Consider the following 26,517-nt stretch of genomic DNA (forward strand, 5'->3'; position numbering starts at 1 on the left):
CTTTGGAAAGCTTGTTGGTATCGTTCTCTCTTTTGAGAATGCTCTGTACTAATCATTTTCTTTATTTAGAATTATGTTTCAAAATTTTCTGTTTTATATTTAATTAGAGTATACAGCTCCTGTTTTGGTTTTACGTTAAAAATGCTTTATGAGTCCTTTGAATTTGTATCTACTTCTAAATGTGGTTATCACTATTTTAATTATTACTTACACTGTATCATAAGCTATAATGAATTTGGTAAGGTATTCATAGCCTTTTACAAACCTTTTTTCTTGTTGTTTTTGTTTTACTATCTTAACCTTTTTAAGTGTATAGTTCAGTTGTGTTAAGTATACAGATGGTCCCCAACTCATCATGGTTTGACTTACAGATTTTCGACTTTATGATGTTGTGAAAGCAATATGCATTCAGTAGAAGCCATACTTCGAATGTGAATTTTGATCTTTTCCCAGGCTAGCGATATGAGGTGGGATTCTCTGGTGATGCTGGGCAGGGGCAGTGAGCCACAGCTTTCAGTCAGCCATGCAACCATGAGGGTAAACAACCAAAACACTCACAACCATTCGACCATTTTGTTTTTTACTCTCAGTACAGTATTCAGTAAGTTACATGAGTTATTCAATTATATAGTATAAAATAGGCTTTGTGTTTGATAATTTTGCCCACCTGTAGGCTAATGTAAGTGTTCTGAGCACATTTAAGGTAGGTTAGGCTAAGCTCTGAAATTCAGTAGGTTAGGTGTATTAAATGCATTTTCAACTTAAGATATTTTCACTTTATGATGGGTTTATCAGGACATAACCCATTGTAAGTTGAGGAGGATGTGTATTCACATTGTTGTGAAATGCACGTTTTAATTTTTTAACTGAATTTTACAAGTGGAGAAATGTGTTAATTTATGCTTGAATTCTTATTAAAATAATTTTTAATTTTTACATTCTCAACCTAAGGTCCAAAGTTGGTCTTAAGTTCATCCCCAAGTTATATAGTAGTATTGGCACATGAAGACTGAGGCTTGGTGATATTGCACTGGGCTTGATTTTGCTTTTTAATTATTCATCAAGAAGCAGACATTCTCTTCCAATCTCAATTAACCAATCTTAAGTAGCTGGCTGCAGGGGGAACATGTGCTTGATGGCTGGAAATGTGTTGACAGCAGAACAGCACTGTTTCAGTGATATAGGCACGTAGGGCAGGCCAAGCCAGAATAAAAGCGTGTTTCACATGAAGATAATGTATTATCACAAAATTCTAAATGATCTTCTAGAGAATCTGTATATCCTTCAAAACAAGGAAACCACTAAAAACTATGACATCTGTTTACCCTATGTTTTGGAAATGTTATGAACATTAAATTGGAACTCTTGATGAAAATGTCTGTAATGGAGATGAAAACTTTAAAAAGCAGGATCCTTCATAAATGATAGCTCTTTAAAAAATACTAGCCATTTTTATCTTACATGTTTATATATTACCTCTTAAGTCTAAAGCACTGTAAGTACATAGTTAAAATAATAGAAGACCTTTTAATTTGACTCCTTAAATAATACCAAGATAATAGTAAATGAAGACCGGATAATTGATGTAAATTTTAGTAGATAATGCCACAAATTAAACGTATAAAACTTTAGCTTCTGACTGTGATGGAGGAACAGGAACTAGATTTATATTCTTGTTGTAAATAACTAATAAACTGGTCAAAATATATGGGAGAACAAAAAAAGTTTCTAGACATCGGACAGTAGGCAGTGCAATACTGTGATCCCTCGTTAAAGGGAAGCAAATGAGTTGAGCCCTAGGATTATCCTGGCTTTTTGGCTGAAGGCACATTCCAGACCACAGAGCAGGGTGGGATGTATCAAGCTGAACTCAGCTGTCTTGCTGAATTGAGGTTTAGGGAAGCAAAGGGATTGAAGTATAAGGAAGCAGAGATGACTGGAAATTATGGGACAGAGTTTCAGAGAGAGAAAGCTATGCAGCAAAAGAGCTTCAGAGGTCAGTGATAGATTTCTCCTTGAGTATTTGCTGAATAGTAAGCTGTGCCTGAATAGGATGAGACTCCACAAAGTTGGGCAAAGGATGACCAAGGACCTATGGTCTGACTGATTCCCAGAGCTCACACATGGCTAAAAGGCATTCAGGTTCCCACTGTGCTTAGTTCACAATTCCAACTGACCATTCGGGACACTCAGTGAAGACCCCAAAAAGATGACACCTCAGTATTGGAGCTAAACTTTCCATAGAGTAAAGCCTACCTAGACTCACCTTAAACACACTTTAAAAAAGCCTCTGAAGAAACCAAAACAGTGAGTGAGTTTACTGCTGGCCAAATGAAGCTCAGTGCTATTAAGAGGAATACAACAAGATCCAGATACATAACAGCTTAGAAGTCACAGTGTCAAGCATCCAACCCAAAACTATTAGAGATGCAAAGAAGCAGGCAACTTTGACAAGGAGGAAAACTAGCAATAGGAATAAACTGAGAAATGACAGATGATAGCATTAGCAGGTATATTAAATACTTGTACTTTAAAACAGGTACTATAACTTCAGATGTTTGAGGAAAGATGAATACAATTTGGAGAGAAATAGAAGATATAAAAAGGAACCGTGCCCAACTCTAGAGATGAAAAATATAATATCTGATATCAGAAACTCACTGGGTGGAATTTGCAGTAAAGTAGACATTGCAGAAGAAGAAATAATAAACTTGAAGACATAGCAATAGAGACTTGCCAAATTGGAGCACAAAAAGAATAAAGGGGAAAAATGTACAGAGCTTTAGTGAACTGTCAGATGATAATTAAGTTAGTCACAGTAGATCTCACTAAAAGTTCATGTTTGACTAGATACTTGAAGCAGGTGAGGGAGTGAGGCATGTAGATACCTGTAGAAAACTCATGTGGGATTATATGTATCTCTAGGAAATTGGACATACATATAATCCCACATACCCCTTCACTTAATAATTAAGGAGACTGAGTCTTTAAGAGGTCAACTTACCCAAGGTTAGAAAAAAAAATATATATATATATATATATTTTTTTTTTTTGCCATACGTGGGCCTTTCACTGTTGTGGCCTCTCCCGTTGCGGAGCAACAGGCTCCGGACGCGCAGGCTCAGCTGCCATGGCTCACGGGCCCAGCCGCTCCGCGGCATGTGGGATCTTCCCGGACCGGGGCACGAACCCGTGTCCCCTGCATCGGCAGGCGGACTCTCAACCACTGCGCCACCAGGGAAGCCCCAGTTAGAAAATATTTAATGGTACTTTTAAAAAAATGTAATTTCTAGGTTATAGTAGTCATTTTGTGAGTATTAGCTGCCTCTTTCATTCCTTAATGGCATAAGCAGCCCTAAAATGAGGTCTATGTAAAAATTCCTCTCTAAAACCTAATATATAACCAGCCAACTTCAGAGTATCTTTTTCTTTTTTCTTTTTTTTTTTTGTCAAAGGAATTGTTCTAAATTTTCAGCCCAGTTCCATTGGACTAAGCTAGTTAAGAATTTTGTGTCAGAGCTACCAACGTGAATATACTGGGAAACAGCTCACCTCTGTGATGAGCGTGGAGGTTCTGCCTGGCTTTAGTCGGGTGTCACTTCAGTGGTTCAGTTCCTGGCATAAACTCCAAAGGGAAACACTACTCCTGACATGTTTTTTCTTCCCTGATATGTCCTTAAATATATCCTGGAGTCATTCATGCTTCCAACAAAATTAAATTAAATATTTATTATGTTTCAGATATTTAAAGTTTTTGTCCAGCATATGGAAATTCTATTTTATTTAGTTCTCAAAGAGAAATATGAAAAATCTTGAAATTTGAAAAGCACTTTGTTACTTTATGTTACAGATAGTGAAAGTTTTCAGACTTCCTTTTTTTTTAAAGAATCTTTCTTTTGACAATGAACTTGGGCTATTATGTAGAATATTTCTAATTATGTTTTTTTCCTGACCTGATTTCAAAATATAGTATTTTTAAACTAAACAGTAATTTAACTGTAATTTTTAAGATTGTATTAAATTTGGCTGAAGGTATCAGAAAATCCTCAGTAACAGTGATTTAAACAAGATTGAATTTTTTTGAAAATATGTGGAAATAATGTAATTTACCAAGGACTTGTATCCAAAATATATATGGGACTCTCAAAATTCAATAATTAGAAAACAGACAACCCATTAAAAAATTTAACAAAATTTTTGAACAAGCACTACACCAATAAAGTTATATGTATGGTAAATAAGCACAGAAAAAGATGCTCAACATCAGTAGTCACCAGGGAAATGCAAATCAAAACCACAATGAGCTACCACTACACACCCTCCAGAACAGACAAATTTAAGAAGACTGACCATACCCAACACTGGTGAGGATATATAGCACCTAGAAGTGTCATATACAGCTGGTAGAACTGTAACATAACAAAGTCACTTAGAAAAACAGTTTGGTAGTCTCTCAAAAAATTAAACATATATCTACTTATGATATCCTTTCAGTATTTACCTAAGAGAGATGAAAGCATGTGTCCATACAAAGACTTATACTTAAATGTTCATGGCGGCTTTTTTTAAAAAATAAAAAAAAAAAAGCAAGATTGAATTTTATGGCTCTCATGTGAAAGCTTTGAGTAGGCATCCAGAGGTGTTAAGGTTCTCTAAGATCAGGTACTTTCTTATTCCCCATGGGTGGCCTGTGTTGCCACACTTGCCTTATGGTCCACAATGGATGCTTCAGCCATTTATCATATCTACATTTCAATGAGTGGGAAATGAGTAAAGGGGACGCTTTTATTTCTTTAAATATTGTACAGAAGTTGCACCCTTCACTTTTGCTTCACTTCTCTTGGCCAGAAATTTATCACATGATCATATGTAGCTATGCAGGGGTCTCAGGATGGTAGTCTCTATTCTTTAAGGCCACACACCTGGCCAAAACGTGTGGCTTTTAACTAAGAAAAAAGGGGAGAATAGATATTAGAGGTTATTTAGCTGTCTTTGCCACAACAACTTAAAATAGAATGTTACAAGCTGAGTTTTAGAAGAGAAATAGGAAATAAACATTTTTCTTTTAGTGGGGATACCAGAAGACATAGCTGGTAAAAGTATTTTCATGTCTGAGGTGTGGTTTGGGTTTTTCTCAATGAGAGATAACAGGTTTGGGAGTTATCACCATATGGATTCTAGTCAGAGCCACAGAGTGCATGATCTCTCAAGGAGACCATGCACAGCAAGATCAGAAGAAAGCCCAAAATTAAATTCTGAGCAACTTTTCATTAAAGAGTAAGGAGTAGGAGCCAATGGAGAAGATTGAGAAGCTTCATTCTGAGAAGTAGGCAACAAAGGAACGTATGATATATATATATATGACACAAATGAAAGTTTCAAAAAGAGGGTGTCTAACTGCAGGATATGCTGTAAAGTCATCAAGAAAAATGAGGCTGAAAAACTTTAATTGGCCAAGGTCAGTTGGCCAGAGGAGCTTTGGTTGTTAGGGGATGAATGGGAGTTGAGTATGTAGGGGTAGCCTCTGTATACCACGCTTTCAGGAAATTGGACCCTGGAGAAACTTGGGTATGTCAGTAGTTACAGTGAAGCAAACAGGAGAGAAGAAAAAATTAGAGCAACAGTAAAGTTTGGAATAATTTATATACTGAGATCACAGGTCAGGTAGAATGTAAGATCTTATAAACAGATATAAGATTTAACAGATAATTGCCACTTCCTCTGAGAAGGAGGTAAGCAGATAAAGTATATACCATTATATGTCAGTTTAGTTAATTTTCTCTCCACAAACAAGTATTTATGCAGGATAAGTATTGTTATCTTTGCACTGTTACAGAGAATGTAAGAGATTAGGAAATGTATAATTTTTTCAAGTCAAGCCCCTTGTTTTTCACATACAAGGAATATGTTCCTTATACGAAAACAGGACATGACATTACACTTTACCTTCAGTTTTTTTTAAATCAGTTTAATGTATTACTCCAAGTTTGAAATTTCTTCATCGTAAAAAAAAATCATTCCATCCAAGGCAGTATAACTTGTAGGATGGTTTTAAGGAAGGAGATTTCCAAATTTTACTAGTAATATTTGCTCCTGCAGGCACTGATGTATTTTGGATTCTAACTTTTTAATAATTGTGGATTATAAGTAAAATGGGTCATACCAATATAGTTATCCATCTAAAAATGTTTAAGCAATCCTTAATTTGATTAAGCTTGAATGTTGAGCAGGTATGTTCCTAATTATAGTGTGGAAATAGTATTACTGTACAAGAAATACACTTTTGTGGATTTATGTATATTAGAAGTTGCTCACTTTAATCATGTAGCTTAGCATAAAATTCCATTCCTTTGTGATTAATTAGATATTTAGTTTCATTGGAAAATATTAAAGCATGAGAGTACACACTAATGCATAATATGTAATTGATTTTATTCTCTCAGGAGCAAAATACGGTTTAAAAAACATTTTCCCCTTATGGAATAGAGAAAGGTTTAAAATGCATTGAAGGGGACCTTCATGATGGCAGAGGAGTAAGACCTAGAGATAACCTTCCTCCCCACAACTACATCCGAAATACATCTACATGTAAAACAACTCCTAAGAACACCTACTGAACGCTGGCAGAAGATCTCAGACTTCCCCAAAAGCAAGAAACTCCCCACGTACCTGGGAAGGGCAAAAGAAAAAAGAAAAAAAAAGAGACAAAAGAATAGGGATGGGCCATGCACCTCAGAGGGAGCTGTGAAGGAGGAAAAGTTTCCACACACTAGGAGGCCCCTTCGCTGGTGGAGATGGGGAGGTGGGAGGGAGGGAAGCTTTGGAGCATGGAGGACAGCTCAGCAACAGGGGTGCAGAGGGCAAAGCGGTGAGATTCCCGCACAGAGGATCAGAGCCAACCAGCACTCACCAGCACGAGAGTGTTGTCTGCTCACCTGCCGCGGCTCGGGCTTCGCTGGTCGGATCCCAGGGAGCGGACTGGCGTTGGCTGCATGAACACAGCCTGAAGGGGGCTAGTGCCCCACAGCTAGCTGGGAGGGAGTCTGGGAAAAAGTCTGGAACTGCCTAAGAGGCAAGAGACCATCGTTCCGGGGTGTGTGAGGAGAGGGGATTCAGAGCACTGCCTAAACAAGCTCTAGAGACCGTGTGAGCTGCGGCTATCAGTGCGGACCCCAGAGACGGGCATGAGATGCTAAGGCTGCTGCTGCAGCCACCAAGAAGCTTGTGTGCAAGCACAGTCACTGTCCACACCTCCCCGTCTGGGAGACAGTGCAGCCTGCCACTGACAGGATCCCGTGATACAAGGACAACTTCCCTGGGAGAACACATGGCGTGCCTCAGGCTGTTGCAACATCATCCCGACCTCTGCCTCCGCAGGCTCGCCCCACATTCCGTACCCCTCCCTCCCCCCAGACTGAGTGACTCAAAGCACCCTAATCAGTCTCTCCTTTAACCCCCTCCTGTCTGGGCGAAGAACAGATGCCAGAGGACGACGTACGCACAGAGGCAGGACCAAATCCAAAGGTGAACCCCAGGAACTGTGCAAACAAAGAAGAGAAAGGGAAATTTCTCCAAGCAGCCTCAAGAGCAGCGGGTTAAATCTCCACAATCAACTTGATGTACCCTGCATCTGTGAAATACCTGAATATACAACAAATCATCCCAAAATTGAGGCAGTGGACTTTGGAGCAACTGTAGACTTCGGGTTTGCTTTCTGCATCTAATTCGTTTCTGGTTTTATACTTATCTAATTTAGTATTTAGATCTTATTATCATTGGTAGATTTGTTTATTGATTTGGTGGTTCTCTTTCTTTGTGTGATTTTGTCTGTATAGCTTTGCTTTTACCATTTGTCCTAGGGTTCTGTCAGTCGTGTTTTTTTTTTTAAGTATAGTTTTTAGTGCTTGTTAGCATTGGTGGATTTGTTTTTTTGGTTTGGTTGTGCTATTCCTTCTTTCTTTCTTTTTATATTTTTAATTTTTTAATTTTTAATAATATTTATTTTATATTTTAATAACTTTATATAATTTCATTCCTTTCTTTTTCTCCCTTTCCTTCTAAGCCATGTGGATGACAGGGTCTTAGTGCTCTGGCTGGGTGTCAGGCCTGAGCCTCTGAGGTGGGAGAGCAGAGTTCAGGACACCGGTCCATCAGAAACCTCCCCCCTCCACATAATATCAAACGGCAAAAGCTCTCCCAGAGCTCTCCATCTCAACGCTAAGACCCAGCTCCACTCAGCAACCAACAAGCTACAGTACTGGACACCCTATGCCAAACAATTAGCAAGACAGGAACACAAACCCACCTATTAGAAGAGAGGCTGCCTAAAATCATACTAAGTTCACAGACACCCCAGAACACACCACCAGATGTGGTCCTGCCCACCAGAAATACAAGATCCAGCCTCATCCACCAGAACACAGGTACCAGTCCCCTCCACTAGGAAGCCCCCATAACCCACTGAACCAAACTTACCCACTGGGGCCGGACACCAAAAACAGCAGGAACCACGAATCTGCAGACTGGGAAAAGGAGACCCCAAACACAGTAAGTTAAGCAAAATGACAACACACAGAAACACACAGCAGATGAAGGAGCAAGGTAAAAAGCCCACAGGATCAAACAAATGAAGAGGAAATAGGCAGTCGACCTGAAAAAGAATTCAGAGTAATGATAGTAAAGATGATCCAAAATCTTGAAAATAGAATGGAGAAAATACAAGAAACGATTAACAAAGACCTAGAAGAACTAAAGAGCAAACAAACAATGATGAACAACACAAGAAATGAAATTAAAAATTCTCTGGAAGGAATCAATAGCAGAATAACTGAGGCAGAAGAACAGATAAGTGACCTGGAAGACAAAATAGTGGAAATACCTACTGCAGAGCAGAATAAAGAAAAAAGAATGAAAAGAATAGAGGACCATCTCAGAGACCTCTGGGACAACATTAAATGCACCAACATTTGATTTGTAGGGGTCCCAGAAAAAGAAGAGAAAAAGAAAGGGACTGAGAAAATATTTGAAGAGATTATACTTGACAACTTATAATATGGGAAAAGAAATAGTCAATCAAGTCCAGAAAGTGCAGAGAGTCCTATACAGGATAAATCCAAGGAGAAACATGCCAAGACACATATTAATCAAACTATCAAAAGTTAGATACAAAGAATAAATATTAAAAGCAGCAAGGGACATGCAACAAATAACATACAAGGGAATCCCCATAAAGTTAACAGCTGATCTTTCAGCGGAAACCTGCAAGCCAGAAGAGAGTGGCAGGACATATTTAAAGTGATGAAAGGGAAAAAACTACAGCCAAGATTACACTACCCAGCAAGGATCTCATTCAGATTCGACGGAAAAAGTAAAACCTTTACACACAAGCAAATCTAAGAGAATTCAGCACCAACAAATCAGCTTTATAAAAAAATCCTACAGGAATTTCTCTAGGCAGGAAACACAAGAGAAGGAAGAGACCTACAATAACAAACCCCAAACAATTAAGAAAATGGTAATAGAAACATACATATCGATAATTACCTTAAATGTAAATGGATTAAATGCTCCAACCAAAACACATAGACTGGCTGAATGGATACAAAAACAAGACCCGTATATATGCTGTCTACAACAGACCCACTTCAGGCCAAGGGACACATACAGACTGAAAGTGAGGGGATGGAAAAAGATATTCCATACAAATGGAAATCAAAAGAAAGCTGGAGTAGCAATTCTCATATCAGACAAAGTAGACTTTAAAACAGACTATTACAAGAGACAAAGAAGGACACTACATAATGATCAACAGATGAATCCAGCAAGAAGATATAACAATTGTAAATATTTATATACCCAACATAGGAGCATGATATCAATACATAAGTCAAATGCTAACAGCCATAAAAGGGAAAATCGGCAGTAACAGAATAATAGTAGGGGACTTTAACACCCCATTTTCACCAATGGACAGATCATCCAAAATGAAAATAAATAAGGAAACACAAGCTTTAAATGATACATTAAACAAGCTGTACTTAATTGATATTTATAGGATATTCCATCCAAAAACAACAGAATACACTTTCTTCTCAAGTGCTCATGGAACATTCTCCAGGATAGTTCATATCTTGGGTCACAAATCAAGCCTTGGTAAAATTAAGAAAATTGTAGTCATATCAAGTATCTTTTCCTACCACAATGCTATGAGACTAGATATCAATTACAGGAAAAAATCTATAAAAGATACAAACACATGGAGACCGGACAATACACTACTAAATAATGAAGAGATCACTGAAGAAATCAAGAGGAAATCAAAAAAATACCTAGAAACAAATGAAATTGAAAATACAATGACTCAAAACCTATGGGATGCAGCATAAGCAGTTCTAAGACGGAAGTTTATAGCAATACAATCCTACCTCAAGAAAGAAGAAAAATCTCTAATAAACAACCTAATCTACACCTAAAGCAGCAGTTAGAGAAGCAAGAACAAAAGCAATCAGAGAAGGAAACAGAAGGATGAACCAAAAAACCCCAATGTTAGTGAAAGGAAAGAAATCATAAAGATCAGATCAGAAATAAATGAAAAAGAAATGAAGGAAATGATAGCAAAGATCAACAAAACTAAAAGCTGGTTCTTTGAGAAGATTAGCAAAATTAATAAACCATTAGCCAGACTCATCAAGAAAAAAAGGGAGAAGACTCAATAGAATTAGAAATGAAAAGGGAGAAGTAACAACTGACACTGCAGAAATACAAAGGATCATGAGAGATTACTACAAGCAGCTATATATGCCAATAAAATGGACAAGTTGGAAGAAATGGACAAATTCTTAGAAAAGCACAACCTTCCTAGACTGAAGCAGGAAGAAATAGAAAATATAAACAGACCAAACATGAGCACTGGAATAGAGACTGTGATTAAAAATCTTCCAACAAACAAAAGCCCTGGACCAGATGGCTTCACAGGTGAATTCTATCAAACATTTAGATAAGAGCTAACACCTATCCTTCTGAAACTCTTCCAAAATATAGCAGAGGGAGGAACACTCCCCAACTCATTCTATGAGGCCACCATCACCCTGATACCAAAACCAGATAAAGATGTCACAAAGAAAGAAAACTACAGGCCAGTATCACTGATGAACATAGATGCAACAATCCACAACAAAATACTAGCAAACAGAATCCAACATCACATTAAAAAGATCATACACCATGAAAAAGTGGGATTTATCCCAGGAAGGCAAGGATTCTTCACTATATGCAAATCAATGTGATAAACCATATTAACAAATTGAAGGATAAAAACCATATGATAATCTTAGTAGATGCAGACTTTAGACAAAAGTCAACACCAATTCATGATAAAAACCCTCCAGAAAGTAGACATAGAGGGAACTTACCTCAACATGATAATGGCCATATATGACAAACCCACAGCCAACATTGTTCTCACTGGTGAAAAACGAAACCATTTCCACTAATATCAGGAACAAAACAAGGTTGCCCACTCTCACCACTATTATTCAACATAGTTTTGGAAGTTTTAGCCACGGTGATCAGAGAAAAAATTAAAAGGAATCCAAGTCGGAAAAAAAGAGGTAAAACTCACTATACATAGGGAATCCTAAAGATGCTACCAGAAAAGTCCTAGAGCTAATCAATGAATTTGGTAAAGTAGCAGGATATAAAATTAATGCACAGAAATCTTTTGCTTTCCTATACACTAATGATGAAAAGTCTGAAAGAGAAATTAAGGAAACACACCCATTCACCATTGCAACACAAAGAATAAAGTACCCAGGATTAAACCTACTTAAGCAGACAAAAGACCTTTATGCAGAAAACTAAGACACTGCTGAACGAAATTAAAGATGATACAAACAGGTGGAGAATATACCATGTTTTTCTATTGGAAGAATCAACATTGTGAAAATGACTATACTACCCAAAGAAATCTACAGATTCAGTGCAATCCCTATCCAACTACCAATGGCATTTTTCACAGAACTAGAACATAAAATTTCTCAATTTGTATAGAAACACAAAATACCCCAAATAGTCAAAGCAATCTTGCGAAAGAAAAATGGTGCTGGAGCAATCAGGCTTCCTGACTTCAGACTATACTACAAAGCTACAGTAATCAAGACAGTATGGTACTGGCACAAAAACAAAATATAAATTAATGGAACAGGATAGAAAGCCCAGAGATAAACCCATGTACATATGGTCACCTTATCTTTGATAAAAGACGCAAGAATATGCAATGGATAAAAGACAGCCTCTTCAGTAATTGGTGCTGGGCAAATTGGACAGCTACATGTAAAACAATGAAATTACAGCACTCCCTAACACGATACACAAAAAATAAACTCAAAATGGATTAAAGACCTAAACATAAGGCCAGACACTATAAAACTCTTAGAGGAAAACTTAGGCAGAACACTCTGACATAAATCACAGCAAGATCCTTTTTGACCCACCTCCTAGAGAAATGGCAGTAAAAATAAAAACAAATGGGACCTAATGAAACTTAAAAGCTTTTGCAAAGCAAAGGAAAATATAAACAAGACGAAAAGACAACCCTCAGAATGGGAGAATATATTTGTAAATGAAGCAACTGACAAACGATTAATCTCCAAAATTTACAAGCAGCTCATGCAACTCAATATCAAAAAAAGAAAAACAAACCAATCCAAAAATGGGCAGAAGACCTAAATAGACATTTCTCCAAAGAAGATATACAGATTTCCAACACACATATGAAAGGATGCTCAACATCACTAATCATTAGAGAAATGCATATCCAAACTCCCATGAGGTATCACTTCACAGCAGTTAGAATGGCCATCATCAAAAAATGTGCAAACAATAAATACTGGAGAGGGTCTCGAGAAAAGGGAGCCCTCTTGCACTGTTGATGGGAATGTAAATTGAAACATCCACAATGGAGAACAGTATGGAGGTTCCTAAAAATGTAGAAATAGAACTACCATATGACCCAGCAATCCCACTACTGAGCATATACCCTTGAGAAAACCATAATTCAGAAAGAGTCATGTACCACAGTGTTCATTGCAGCACTGTTTACAATAACCGGGACATGGAAGCAGCCTAAGTATCCATCGACAGATGAATGGTTAAAGAAGATGTGGCACATATATACAATGGAATATTACTCAGGCATAAAAAGAAACGAAATTGAGTTATTTGTAGTGAGGTGGATGGACCTAGAGTGTGTCATACAGAGTGAAGTAATTCAGAAAGAGAAAAACAAATACCGTGTGGTAACACATATATATGGAATCTAAAAAAAAAAAAAAAATGGTTCTGAGGAACCTGGGGGCAGGACAGGAATAAAGACACAGATGTAGAGGATGGACTTGAGGACACGGCGAGGGGGAAGGGTAAGCTGGGACGAAGTGAGAGAGTGACATGGACATATAAACACTACCAAATGTAAAATAGATAGCTAGCGGGAAGCAGCCGCATAGCACTGGGAGATCAGCTCGGTGCTTTGTGACCACCTAGAGGGGTGGGATAGGGCGGGTGGGAGGGAGACTCAAGAGGGAGGAGATATGGGGATATATGTATATGTATAACTGATTCACTTTTTTTAAGACACCATTGTAAAGCAATTATACTCCAATAAAGATGTAAAAAAAAAAAAAAAAGTACAGAGAACTCAGACTATTTGAAAATAGTTTAGAGTATTAGTCTTCAAACTTTTTTCTCAGTACTTTCCTATCGGTAAAAAATTTCAATTAAGCATCCATAGTATATCATTTATTGATTTATGCATTAAATGTGTGTATCATTATATTAATATAGAGCATGTAAGAAAATTTTAATTTTAAAATTTGTCTTATTATTCTGATAGAATTTTAATACATCAATAATATTGTAGTGAAAGTAATATTATTGTGCTTCATTTAAAAAGTTTAATACTTTATAACAAAGTATTGAACTTTAATTTAGTTTAATACTCTTATAATAACAACTTCAAGATTTAATTCTTAATTCAGTTTATTTCAATAATTAATTTTAATGGCTGACATAATTGAAAAGCCACCTCGCTGAGATTCATCGATCCGAGAGGGGAAATGGCATCATTGATGCACTCAGGACAATTATTTTTTATTCTCATCCATTTTGAAACTGTCTAGTACGTTTCCGTCTTTCTTATATAAATAAGGTATTCTTTCCATCTTTAATAGAAACATGTTGCCTTTTTCTTTTAAATAAGTTAGTGGCATCTTTATGTATTATTATTTTTTAGTTAGTGGTATCTTTAATTTGTATGTTTGGCCATGTGTGTTTTACAGGAATCCTTTAAAAGTATATATCCAAATTATGAGGATTAATTTAGTTAAAGGTATGTAATAGAATTTAGTTAAATGTAGATAACAAAATTTATAAATTTGATTAACTGTGTATATGTAAATTGTAATATGCCACAGTTAACTGAAAATAAAGAGAGAAGTGCCCCTGCCATTTCTTTCCTGTTATTGAACGTCTACTCTTCCTTCAGTATATTTAATGTAGTATATTTAATGTATATTAATGTGTATTAATGTATATTTAATGTGTTTCCTTCTGACATGGGGAAGAGCCTCAGTGTTATTCTGCTTTACTAAATATCAACTGTATGTCTTTCTCATTTTTAGATAAAAGTAAATATGAATAAATATTCTCATATTTGTCCCCTACAGCTCAATGGATGGCCTCGTAGTTTTGTGCACCACATATTTGGAGGACACTGCTATATTGGGATCCTACTATCTGGAAGTTTAGCATAACCTAGAGGAAGTCTGTCATATGGGGCCCACGTGGAAGGGTCGCAGGGAGCCAAGTTGAACTGAGAAAAGTATTGGCTAGTGTAAAGTATTGGCTAATGTAGTTCAGGAAATCTTCTGGGGTGGAGAATAGATTAAAGGAGTAAAAACATCAATAGCATCTCCCAATATGCAGGCTTAGGCAGAAAGGCACTGGGATAATGACCAGTAAATGTGGTAATGGAAGGAGTGAGAACCAGGTGAGCTAGGCAGAGCATGAAGGTGAATAGTTCTTGAGGAAGTAAGCCCCATGATACTCTTAAAGCATTTTGTGGCACTTCGGAGCCTATGCAGGCTGTGTAATGATACTACAAGGGCTGGGCAGTTGCAACTACTAACATTGCCTGGTTTTCTCCTAATAGGTGTTTCCTTTACAAGAGAAGACACATTTCTAAATTAGAAAGGGCTCTCTGATAGCAAGAGACAAAAACTGTATTCAAATGATTTTAAATAAAAAAAAAGGGGGGAGATATTTATTGATTCTGATAATCAAAATGGTAAGAAAGGCAAATGCAGTATAAATCTTTTCTTTGAAATGACTTAGAATCAGACTCCACACCGTGAGAACTCTTGTCTTTTCATGTTGGCTTCTCTCTCTTACTGAACATATTTTTTCTTTGACCTAGCAGTGTACATGGCTGTGGTACCTCTGGACTCATGTACTTAACTCTCTCTGATCAAATAGATAGTGAGCTGGTCCAGTATTCGTTGAAAAAATACTCGAAGTGGTTTTTGTTTGGCCTGTCGTGGCTCATGTGCATACATCTTGGACAATTCACTGTGGCCAAGGAGGTTAGTCATTATGATTTTCGCAGTGGCAGCCAGGTTGGGCCATGTGTCCACTTCTGTGTTCAGGGGCATGAGATACGATACCAGAATATGTAGGGATAGCAGAAACATGGTTCCTGGGGATAATTTTTGAGAGTCAGTCAGCTATCCCAATTCATGTCTACTAATTTTTCATTTTATAGTTAGTCACAGCAGCTTTAAAACACAAAATGTTGATTATATAACACTTAGACTAACTCACATTCATGTATTTCTGTTTCGATAGGAATAAGGTAAATAAATTATGAAGGTGTTGCACACATGAATGGAGGGCAGGGGAAAAATTATTTAGAAGAGAAAGACATGGAATGCGTAATATTGCAGAATTTATGACAGGTTTTCATTTGTTTCTCAACCTAGAGTTTATTCAATTGGGGAAAAGGAATTAGGAGGTGTTTTGATATATACAGTTTTGAAAATACAGTTCTGCTTTGCACAATTTATTAATTTTGCAACTTTGTTTCATTATAAAGTTTTTTAACAGATCATTAGCTATCATAACACAACCTAAAACCTGTCAGTTAATTTTAAAGTTCTTTGAGAACATATTGTGATGTTGATAAGTGCATAGAAAGGTTTTCAAATATAAAGTTCTTCTTTGGAAATAAGTAAGTTATTCTAGTTTTTACACAAACTGGCAAGAATTCAGCTAAAGTTCAACCAAATTGTTTTGTATGCAGTCTTCTCACCCCCCACCCCTCGCTCCCTTTTTGCAGTCAGAACAAGATTATAGTTTCCAGATGAAATTCTGAATGTCACATAGTGATGACATATATTTTCCTGGTTGGCTCGGCATGAGATGCAATTTTGCATGCCATGTCACGCTGACTTGCAGAATCCAAAAGCCATTATTTCCCAAGGGGCTTTCAGGAGTGATAGTATCAAATGTAGTTTGTATTTTGATGAAAAGTCTCAGGCATTATTGCAGTTTCTATGGCAAGTTGCTTAAAGGTTTATATATTATCCAAACTCCACAAATTTAAAAATAGAATTACTATGTAAAGGTCACTTTTTCTTCACATTATTTAATTTTATATTGCCAACTAGAGTTGCCAAAAATCATGATCAGTGTAAAATATAGATCGAGAATTAGGAAGGTATAGTAGAAAAACCAGTAGATTAGTGACCAAAAAAACCAGTTTTTGACCCAGTTCCTCTCCCTTTTCAAGCTAACCTCAGACAGCCACATTTTTTATTCATTTATAAAATGGTAATAAGTATACCCAACTATCTCACAGATTTAAGTCTTGTTATAAGACTTAAATAAAGTAAGATATGTGAAAGTTCTATAAAGTGGTAAAATACAATTCAGATAAAAAGTAAAGAAGACATTTTTTATGTTTGCATTTTAAAAGGAAAGCTATAGGGTTCAAGCAAGGTGAAGCTTATTTTATCTATTAGTTTTTGACACTACAGTGTAATTTTATTTTTTCTTTATTTGATCTTAATCATCTTAAACCTACCTTAAAACCCAGTATTTCCATTCATGCCTACATAATAACATTTATTTTGCACTGATGATCTTTCTATTTTACATCTGTTTTAACTGGCTTGCTTTATTATACCAGTCTTATATATATTTTTTCTTCTTCTTTTCTTCTTTTTTTAAAGGTGTCTCGCATTCAGTTGCCTAGACATCTCTGTGTATCTTACAGGCCCCTAAAGCCTAACATGTATCAAATCTGTACAACTCTGTACCTTCCCCTACCACTATTGACCATGTTGCTCAAGGCCGAAACCCAGGACTCATCCTTAGTGTCTCCTCCTCCTGTCCGTTCTGCCTCCAAGTTATAGTCTTTCTGTTTCAGTCTGTTTGTATGTTGCTTCCCTAGTCAGAACCATATAATTACTTATACACAGTAAAGTGAGGGTGTGCTAATTAGTCTCACTGGTATCGTTTCCAGATTATCTCATCATCAATTGTTTAGATGACAGCAAGAGTCATCTTATTAAAAATCTAAATTGGATCATTTTATTCCCTACTTGAAATGCTTTTGTGACTTCCTATTGTACTTAAGATAAAATCCAAACTCCTTACCAAGGCTTACATAGTTTGACCTGACCTAGTCTCTGTTGGGTTCTTCCATTCCATCTTTTGTCATTTTTGTTACATTGATCCTCCTTCATTCCTTCAAACACTGCATGCTTTTTCTTGCCTGGGATCTTTTGCATATTCTGTTTCTGTTTCCATTGCTGTTTTCATAACTATGTACTTTTCATACTCTGAGTTTTTATTTAAATGTTATCCTCTCAGTAAAGGAAGCTTTCCTTTTCAATCTTTCTAAAATAGGTCTGTGCCACTCCTCAAAGATACCCTACCATAGCACCTCTTTTCTGTTCTCATAATGTTTATCATAGTTTTCCCTTTTTTTTCTGTCTCTTCATCCAGAGTGTATGTCAAGGGCTGTATTTGACTCATATACTTTTGTATTCCCAGAATCTAACAGCTCTTTCTGGCATTGGGCAAACAGTAAATAATTGTTGCATGAATGAATAAATTATTCTTCTTTTGTTATTTTTATTTAGGGGCTTAATAATCACGTTCCTTAACATTATTTACCTTCTGTCCTTTAATTGATTTAAATTGATGTCCTGTAACTTTTCAAATCTGTTCCCAGATTTCCCAGGGATATTTATTGAATATTTGGGAGAAGGTAGCAGCTTGTGGTACACTTCAAATTGGCACACATAGTCTTTCAGGGTATTCCTGCTACATCAGAAATTTACGTATATTTAAAAATGCTTAACTATGATAATAGTCCAGGCACAACCTGAGATATTGAGGTAAATTTTTATCTTTAGTCAGATAATCAGTAAGTATAACTTTGAGTTCTTTCAGTGTTCTTAGCTCTGTGCTAAGTACTTTGGGAAATTATGAGATTATAGAGGAAGGGCCAAATCTAATTTGGGGAATTCAGTGACCATTTCTCAGGAAATGGCATTTAAGGTAGAACTAAAACAACAGGTTGATTGTGATAGAAGAGGAGTCATTTTGTTTCAGATCTGGTAAGCTTCAAGTTCTTTTCTATATCTTATAATCAATTAATGTTTAATCATTATTCTCTGTATTTGAAGTACTTTAATGAACTTTTTAATATACATTACAACATTTAACGTGAACAGTATTCTTGACATTGGGTATAATTATTATTAACTTCTGACACTTAGATTAAATTGCTTTCCCAAAGCCGTATGGCAACTGGCACAGCTGAAACCATAAGTTGACTTTAAGTGTGGTACTTTCTGCATGGCATAAAAATGAAGGAATAATATTGTACCAAGTTGAATGATACATGCCTAAGAGGTGATTATTTTAACCAGTAAAGTCTGGGTCTCAAGATTACCTTATTTATTGTTGAAAACAAGAAGTGTAATGGATATCAGACTACAACCTTAAATGTAGGGTTTATATAGCTCCAGTGAGAATGAACAAATATATTTTCTGAACTATTTGCAGTACCAAGATCCTTAGTAGAAATATACATTTATCATGTATTTGGTAGAAATGGAAGCCACTGCACAAGGTATGAAAAAACAGGAGAGGCATCATAGCATAGTAGTTAAAAAGCCTGGACTTTGGAGTTAGACTGCCTAGTTTCTTATTCACCCAGCTTTGCCGCTTATCAGCTGGGTGACTTAGGATAGGTTACTTAACCTCTCTGTGATCAGTTTCCTTATCTGAAAATGGTAATAATAAGAGTAAATAATAGTGTCTTCCTCATGGAGTTGTTATGAGGTTTAAATTGGTGAATATTTGTAAAGCGCTTATAGCAGTCCCTGGCATGTAGTAGATGTTACAGAAGTTTCGGTTAAATAAAGTATGGCTCAAGATTGGCAGTTTTATAGAGTATACATGTGCTACCTGTAAAATATACATGATTACAGAAAAGAAATGTTTCTCTTTTTTAAAAACAAAGCTTGGCTTCCCATTGTCTTTTAGATAATATGATGGATTGAAAATTAGTATATCCAGGAATGTAAGAAAAAAAAAATGGTTCTGACGAACCTAGGGGCAGGACAGGAATAAAGATGCAGACTCAGAGAATGGGCTTGAGGACATGGGGAGGGAGAAGGGTAAGCTGAGACGAAGTGAGAGAGTGGCATGGACATATATACATTACCAAATGTAAGGTAGATAGCTAGGGGGAAGCAGCCGCATAGCACAGGGAGATCAGCTCGGTGCTTTGTGACCACCTAGAGGGGTGGGATAGGGACGGTGGGAGGGAGACGCAAGAGAGGAGATATGGGGAGATATATATATATATATATATATATATATATATATGTATAGCTGATTCACTTTGTTATAAAGCAGAAACTAACACACCATTGTAAAGCAGTTATACTCCAATAAAGATATTTAAAAAAAAGAAAATTAGTATATCCAAAATAGTGTGCTTTTACACTTCTAATAGCCAGATCATGCTATTTAATGAGAATTTTAAACTGATTGTGTTTTTCATAGCTTTTTGGAAAGCACTTTTAAGCCACATACAGATTTCAGCACCTCCTTTAACTTCTTAAATCATTCTATCAGCAAATTCAGCATTTACAATAAACGTGTGGCTTTTTTGGTTAATAGTGACTTGAAATATTACTTAGCAATCAGGTAATGGTGTCCCATCTGCTTGATAATATTATCATTTATTAGATGGATTTATTTTCAGACTGTGATAACATTATTTATACAACACTAATATTCTGTATCAGTAGATTTTAAAATTTGACCATAAGCAACTTTTGTGGAAACCTTTGGTATCCATGGTTTCAAAGAGTTTTAAAATTTGGTCTTGGGACTCCCCTGGTGGTCCAGTGGTAAAGAATCCACCTTCCAATGTAGGGGATGTGGGTTCGATCCCTGGTCAGAGAACTAAGATCCCACATGCTGCGGGCAACTAAGCCCGCACCCTGTAGCTACTGAGATCGTGTGCCTCAGCGAAGATCCCACGTGCCAAAAACTACAGAGCTCACACTCTCTGGACCCCACGCGCCACAACTAGAGAGAGAAAACCCTGATAACACAACTAGAGAGAAGCCCTCATGCCTCAACGAAGACCCTGCGTGCTGCAATGAAGACCCGACGCAACCAAGAAAAAACAAAAAAATTTGTCTGCATTAAAAAAATATATATTTATAGAATTTATTTTCTAGAGCAGTTTTAGACTCACATTTAAATTGAGGGGAAGATTCAGAGATTTCTCACATATCCCCTGCCCCTACACATGCATAGTCACCCTCATTATCAAAATCCCTCACCAAGGTGGTACATTGTTATAATTGATGAATTTATATTGATACATCATTATCACCCAAAGTCCATAGTTTTCATTAGGGTTCACTCATGGTGTTATACGTTCCTTCAGTTTGGACAAATGTATAATAACATGTACCCTCCGTTATAGTGACATACAGAGTCGTTTCACTGCCCTAAAAATTCTCTGTGCTCTGCCTGTTTCTCCTCTCTCCTTCCTAACTATTGTCTCCATAGTTCTGCCTTTTCCAGAATGTCATATATTTGGAATCATACAGTATGCAGCCTTTTCAGATGGGCTTCTTTCACTTAGTAATATGCATTTAACTTTCCTCCATGTGTTTTTATGGCTCATTTCTATTAAGTGATGTGTAATACTCCATTTTCTAGGTGTACCGCACTTTTTCTAGCAGTTCACCTACTGAAGGACATCTTGGTTGCTTCCAAGTTTTGGTGATTATGAATAAAGCTTCTCTAAACAGTTGTCTGAAGGCTTTTATGTGGTTGGTCTACATTTAAGTTAGTTATTTAAATTGGCAGAGTTCTGTAATGAGTTTATGTAGCCATTTTCTTCTCATAACTGCTAAAATATAAAAGAATAACAATGAAGTCCAAGTAAATGGAAAGTAAATTAAGGTGTGTTTTATTTTAAAAATTATAATAGGTAATTCATTGTTGTAAAACATTAATTCTGAAATATACAGTAAAAATTAAACACTTCCTCCCCCTTACCCCTCATCAATTCCATTTTACTGTCCTCAGAGGTAACCTCTGTCAAGGGTTTGTATTTTACCCTTCTATGACTCTTTCTGTGTATGAGATAGACAAATACATGCTCAAACTCACATACTGTTTTAAAAATATATTTGGATTATACTACACATATATATATATTTTTCACTTCATAAGATATCAAAAATATGATTTCTGTCATATGTTTAACTGTTCCTCATTTTTAAATGATTGAATTACCATCCTTATGACAGGTATTCCAAAGTTAATTTAACCATTTCTTTTTTGATGGACAGATAAGTTGCTTAGCACTTTCTTTCTCCCCTTACCCCTCCCTCCCTCCCTCTGTTTTGCTATTTCAAATAATACTGCTGATACTAAACATTTTTATAAATTGTTGGTATACATGTCTCATATGTTTTAGTATTTCTGTAGCATAGGGTCTTAGAAATGAGATTATTTTTTAGAAAAAACTTGCATGTTTAAATTTTGATAAATACAAAATGTCCTGTCTTGTAATTCCACTCTATGGACTATACTTATTTATATTCCCTGTATACGAAACATTCTAACAAGGAGCTTAGATAATGTTGGATTTTTAAAAATACGAATTAACTCTTTAAAATGTTTGCCAAATGACAGTTGAAAAGGATATCTGATTGTTGCCTTAATTTTTATTTCATTGTTAGCAAAGTTGAGCATCTCTTAATAAGTTTATTGGCCAAATTATATTTTTCTATGAATTATCTGTTCATATTCTTTTCCATTTTTTGTTGTTGTTTATCCATATGCTACTTGGATATCTTCATCTGAACATGTAATGAAAATCTCAACCTGACGGTTCTAAAACTAAATTTCTTTTCCTCTTGATTCTCCTCCCCGTACAGCTCCATTCTTCCATTTGATCAGATGTAAAACCTTGGAGGCATCCTTGTTTTGCTTTTCTCTCTTACTGAACTTCTAGTCCATCAGTAAATTGTGTTGGCTGTATCTTGGAAATGGATACAGGAACACTGTTTCTTCCTACCTCCATTGCTACTACCATCTCTCACAACTTGTCTTCCTGTTTTGATACTTGATCTATGTAGACAGTTTTCTGCACAGTAGCTAGAGAAGTTCTCTCAAAATAATGTCCATTAATTTCATGAATCCATTTTAATGGACATTAAAAAATTAATGTCCATTAATTTTTAGAATCCAGTTTCATATCCTGGCTCCCTCGAAGTAAAACCCAGCCTCCTTACCATGGCCTATGTAAGCCCTGTATGATTTGGTCTCTGTTGATAGCTCTGACCTTGTCTCCCACTTCTCTCTTACTCTGTTCTAGCCTTCCTTGCTTTTATACTGTTGCTTGAAACTCCTAAGTACACTCCCATCCTGGGCCTTCACATTGTTGTTCCATCTGCCTAGAATGCTCTGCTTCCAGCTCCATGGGTCTCTCTCAAACTGTTTTTGTTTCTTTTAAACAAACAATTTTTGAATTTCTAATATGTATAATGGGGTAGACTGTGGGATTATGAGAATAAAAGGTTTATGCTCCATGCCGTTAAGATATCGTAAATCTGCAGATATGTGACCCAAATTGAGAGGAGAGGGAAAGTATGCCTAGATACAGCAATTGTCATTCTCATAGTGGTGATATGGTAGCAGTTACTTTGGAGACTGTCCTATGATCATCAAACCTAACTTAGTAAAAGTCTTGAAAAGCAAGATCTGATTTATTTATTTTATGGTATTTAAAATAGCACCTGTAAATTATATGTTTGCATTAACTTAAAATATATAAATACATATGGATCTGTCCAGATATAATATATTGTTATAAATATTTAATTTCTGAAATTTACATTATAAAAATTGACAAAGTTCTCTAAGTTCTTTATTTTAGATGAACAAAATTTTTCTTAGCATATATCTGCCTTTTATGTGTTCAATGCTTCTTTTGCTTACCATCAAAAAATAAAGAAAAAAAGAAAAAAAATTGAGAGATACTATGAGTAAGCTTTTGTTATCAAGACAATTCACAAACGGGAAGATACATTTTGTATCAATTTTGGACGAAGCAAGTGCTTTGTGGTTGAATTTTCTTTCTCATCAAGTAAGATTTTTATTGATGTATTAACTTCATGCTGAGAAATGAACAGATTGTTAGGTTACCATTTAATAAATTTTCACAATAATAAACACATCCATGTATTAAAAAAATAGAACATTACCATTGCTCCACAAACCTACCTCCCAATCATCAATCCCTGACAAGTCATCAACACTCTCTTGAGTTTTAACAGATTAGGTTTGCTTGGTTTTGAATAATTGTAAAAATCAGTAATTCTTTAAGATAAAATGATCTAATATGATATTTTATAATCTCATATAGAAGTTTTAATTTTAAACAAAGAAATAATATTGGAAGTATTTTCTGTATATTTATGTGAAACTATAAGGTACATTTATGTTAAATAACTCTAGCTATTCTTATTCTTAGAATCCAGACCATTGTCAGTTCCTGTGAAAGCCATGCTGAATATAGCTGAAGGCTGTAGAAGTCCTGAAGAAAGAATGAAGGAGTTTATTGGAGTAGTATGGAATGCAGTAAAGGGTCTCACACTGCAGGTAAAATGAAAGTTAGAAATATCATGGTTTTAATTTTTATGATTCTTTTTAATTTTCAGAACCTTTAATATTGGTAAAATTTTCTCACTGGTGACACTCATGTATACCATCTCATTTCATAATTTAAATAAAAACTATTGGTGCACTTTGCGTATTATTAATAAAATGATATGAAACATATGCTCTTCCTGATAAAGTTATAAAATTACACAAATTTTGACGTTATTTTAATTAAATAATTCGTTTTACTTTTTGTTTCTTTTAAGCATTATTTGAAATATTTTAAATGGTCAATATACCAATAACATTCTTATTTCAGTACTGAAATAAAAAACTTAGTTGGAATTAAAATAAAATGGTTATCTATTATTCCTACCTAATTATAAACCAAATATGAAAATGATAATTGTAACTATCTATTTTATTGTTATTAAATTTTCTTCTCACTTATTTTCACTTTTAAGTACACATAATTTAATCTTATTGAATTACACTTCTTCTAGATCATGTTTTAACTGATGAAAATACACAATTAAATGCTTATCTCATTTCATAGGAATTAGGTAAGGGTAACTCAGCAGTTGCTCAGTTTTTGTATAGATTTTTTTCCTCTTTGAAATAAGATATGAAAGACTGATAACAGAGGCATCTTTGTAGAATTTTATGTGTACCAGACAGTAATATCTAAGTACTGGGGCCTTCCATTTCTGTTTAAGTTGTAGAAAATTGCAAAAGAATGTTGCTTCCACCTTACGAACAAGAAAGAACAAGGTAGATGATCTATAAAATTAAACCAGGATGCTTCACCCACCTGAACTGCAAGATAATAAATATGTGCTGTTTTTAGCTGCTACATTTGTGGTAATTTGCTATGCAGTATAGAAAAGTGATAGAGACACCTATGCATAGCTATAATATAGTCTGAGTACTACAACAAAACCTTATTAAATCACTTTTTAGAAATATATCTAAAAACATCTCCAGTTCCCTAATATCATCATGTAAATATGATTACAGTTGATCCTTGAACAGCATGGGTTTGAACGGTGCAGGTCCACTTATATGTGGATTTTTTTCAACACTTCAGTACTGCATGGTCTGTGGTTGGTTGAACCCGTGGATTCAGAATAGTGAATACAAAGGGTGGACTGTAAAGTTATATCTGGATTTTCTGCTGCGAGGGTTCAGTGACCCTAATCCTTGTTTTGTTCAAGGGTCATCTGTATTTGAAATACTATTTAATACAAGAGCCAGTAACCTGGGTTTTGGCAATCTTTTACAGCCTCTCTTAGCATGCTGCTTTTATAAGATTAAGAGAAGAGAGGGGAGAGAGAAAGTGTTTTTGTCATTCTTTTGTTGTTGTTTTAACTATTAACTTGCAGGAAACATGACTTTTTCACAGACATCAGCTATATCTTACTAATCTCTGCCAGCATGAGGCCTTTGCTATTAATATTATCCTAATAACTCCTCATGTTGACTTACCTGTGTTCCTCCTCTAGAGGTTCCTTTGATGCATTGGTGGCATGAGATAGGAAGGTGAGACAACATGAATGCAGGAAACATTTAGTGCCTTTACATTGTTTGAGATTGATTGTAGAAGCAGAAAACAGACAGTGCTCTTAAGATATTGATGAACATTTATATTCAATGTTACTTTCTTTAATCTATAATAAAGACTATCTCCTTATGATCTCTTTCATTGTATATCACTCAGTCCTAGTACAAGCATTTACCCATGCCACATGATAGAGCTAACTAGACCATGTGTGGTTTTGCTCCTGGTAACTATTTATATTTATTCACTTAATTATATGTAGTTTCTCTTATGATAAGATCTTTAATCTCAAGGGACATATATTACTGATGGGAATGAGGGTGGTACATGGGCAACTGTATCTCAGTTTTATTCTTTATCTCAATTTGGTCAACCTCAATCTGCATTCTTAGTTTACTCTAGTCTGTGGTCATAAAATAGTAAACTTAAGAAGTCTTTCTTATTTCCTGTGTTTCTACATAATGCCTTACTGACCTTTATGTGGTCCTCTAATTTCACTGTTTTAACACATTCTGTTTCTACTATTTAAATCACCAATAAAATAAATTTTTTTTCCCTGATGAGTAATACCCATCATCTTGTTATGTATTATTTTGTGATCTTCTAGAGGGAGTAATCTATGGTGTATTTAGTAGTCAATAAATGTAAATGCTAAAGTGATTAGTAAGTTAAGAAGACGAGTAACTACTTTG

At 35.6% G+C, this 26,517-nt stretch overlaps 1 protein-coding gene across 16 annotated transcripts in view; it reads left to right on the plus strand.

The window, feature by feature from the left end:
- Positions 1 to 26,517, plus strand: part of VPS13B (vacuolar protein sorting 13 homolog B) — an 831,417-nt gene that overhangs the window by 350,496 nt on the left and 454,404 nt on the right. For 15 of the 16 annotated variants that reach the window (XR_004346563.1, XR_004346562.1, XM_032610621.1 and 12 more), the window contains one exon: positions 24,140 to 24,267. Coding sequence is in view for 14 of the 16 variants with exons in the window: in XM_032610621.1 (XP_032466512.1) it covers positions 24,140 to 24,267 (128 nt within the window). In the remaining 2 variants the exon portion in view is untranslated. Of the gene's footprint in view, positions 1 to 6,443; positions 6,632 to 24,139; positions 24,268 to 26,517 lie in introns of those variants that run through there. The other variant, XM_032610627.1, reaches the window with a different exon arrangement.

The sequence above is a fragment of the Phocoena sinus genome, chromosome 17, assembly GCF_008692025.1.
Source record: "Phocoena sinus isolate mPhoSin1 chromosome 17, mPhoSin1.pri, whole genome shotgun sequence".
NCBI lineage: Eukaryota > Metazoa > Chordata > Mammalia > Artiodactyla > Phocoenidae > Phocoena > Phocoena sinus.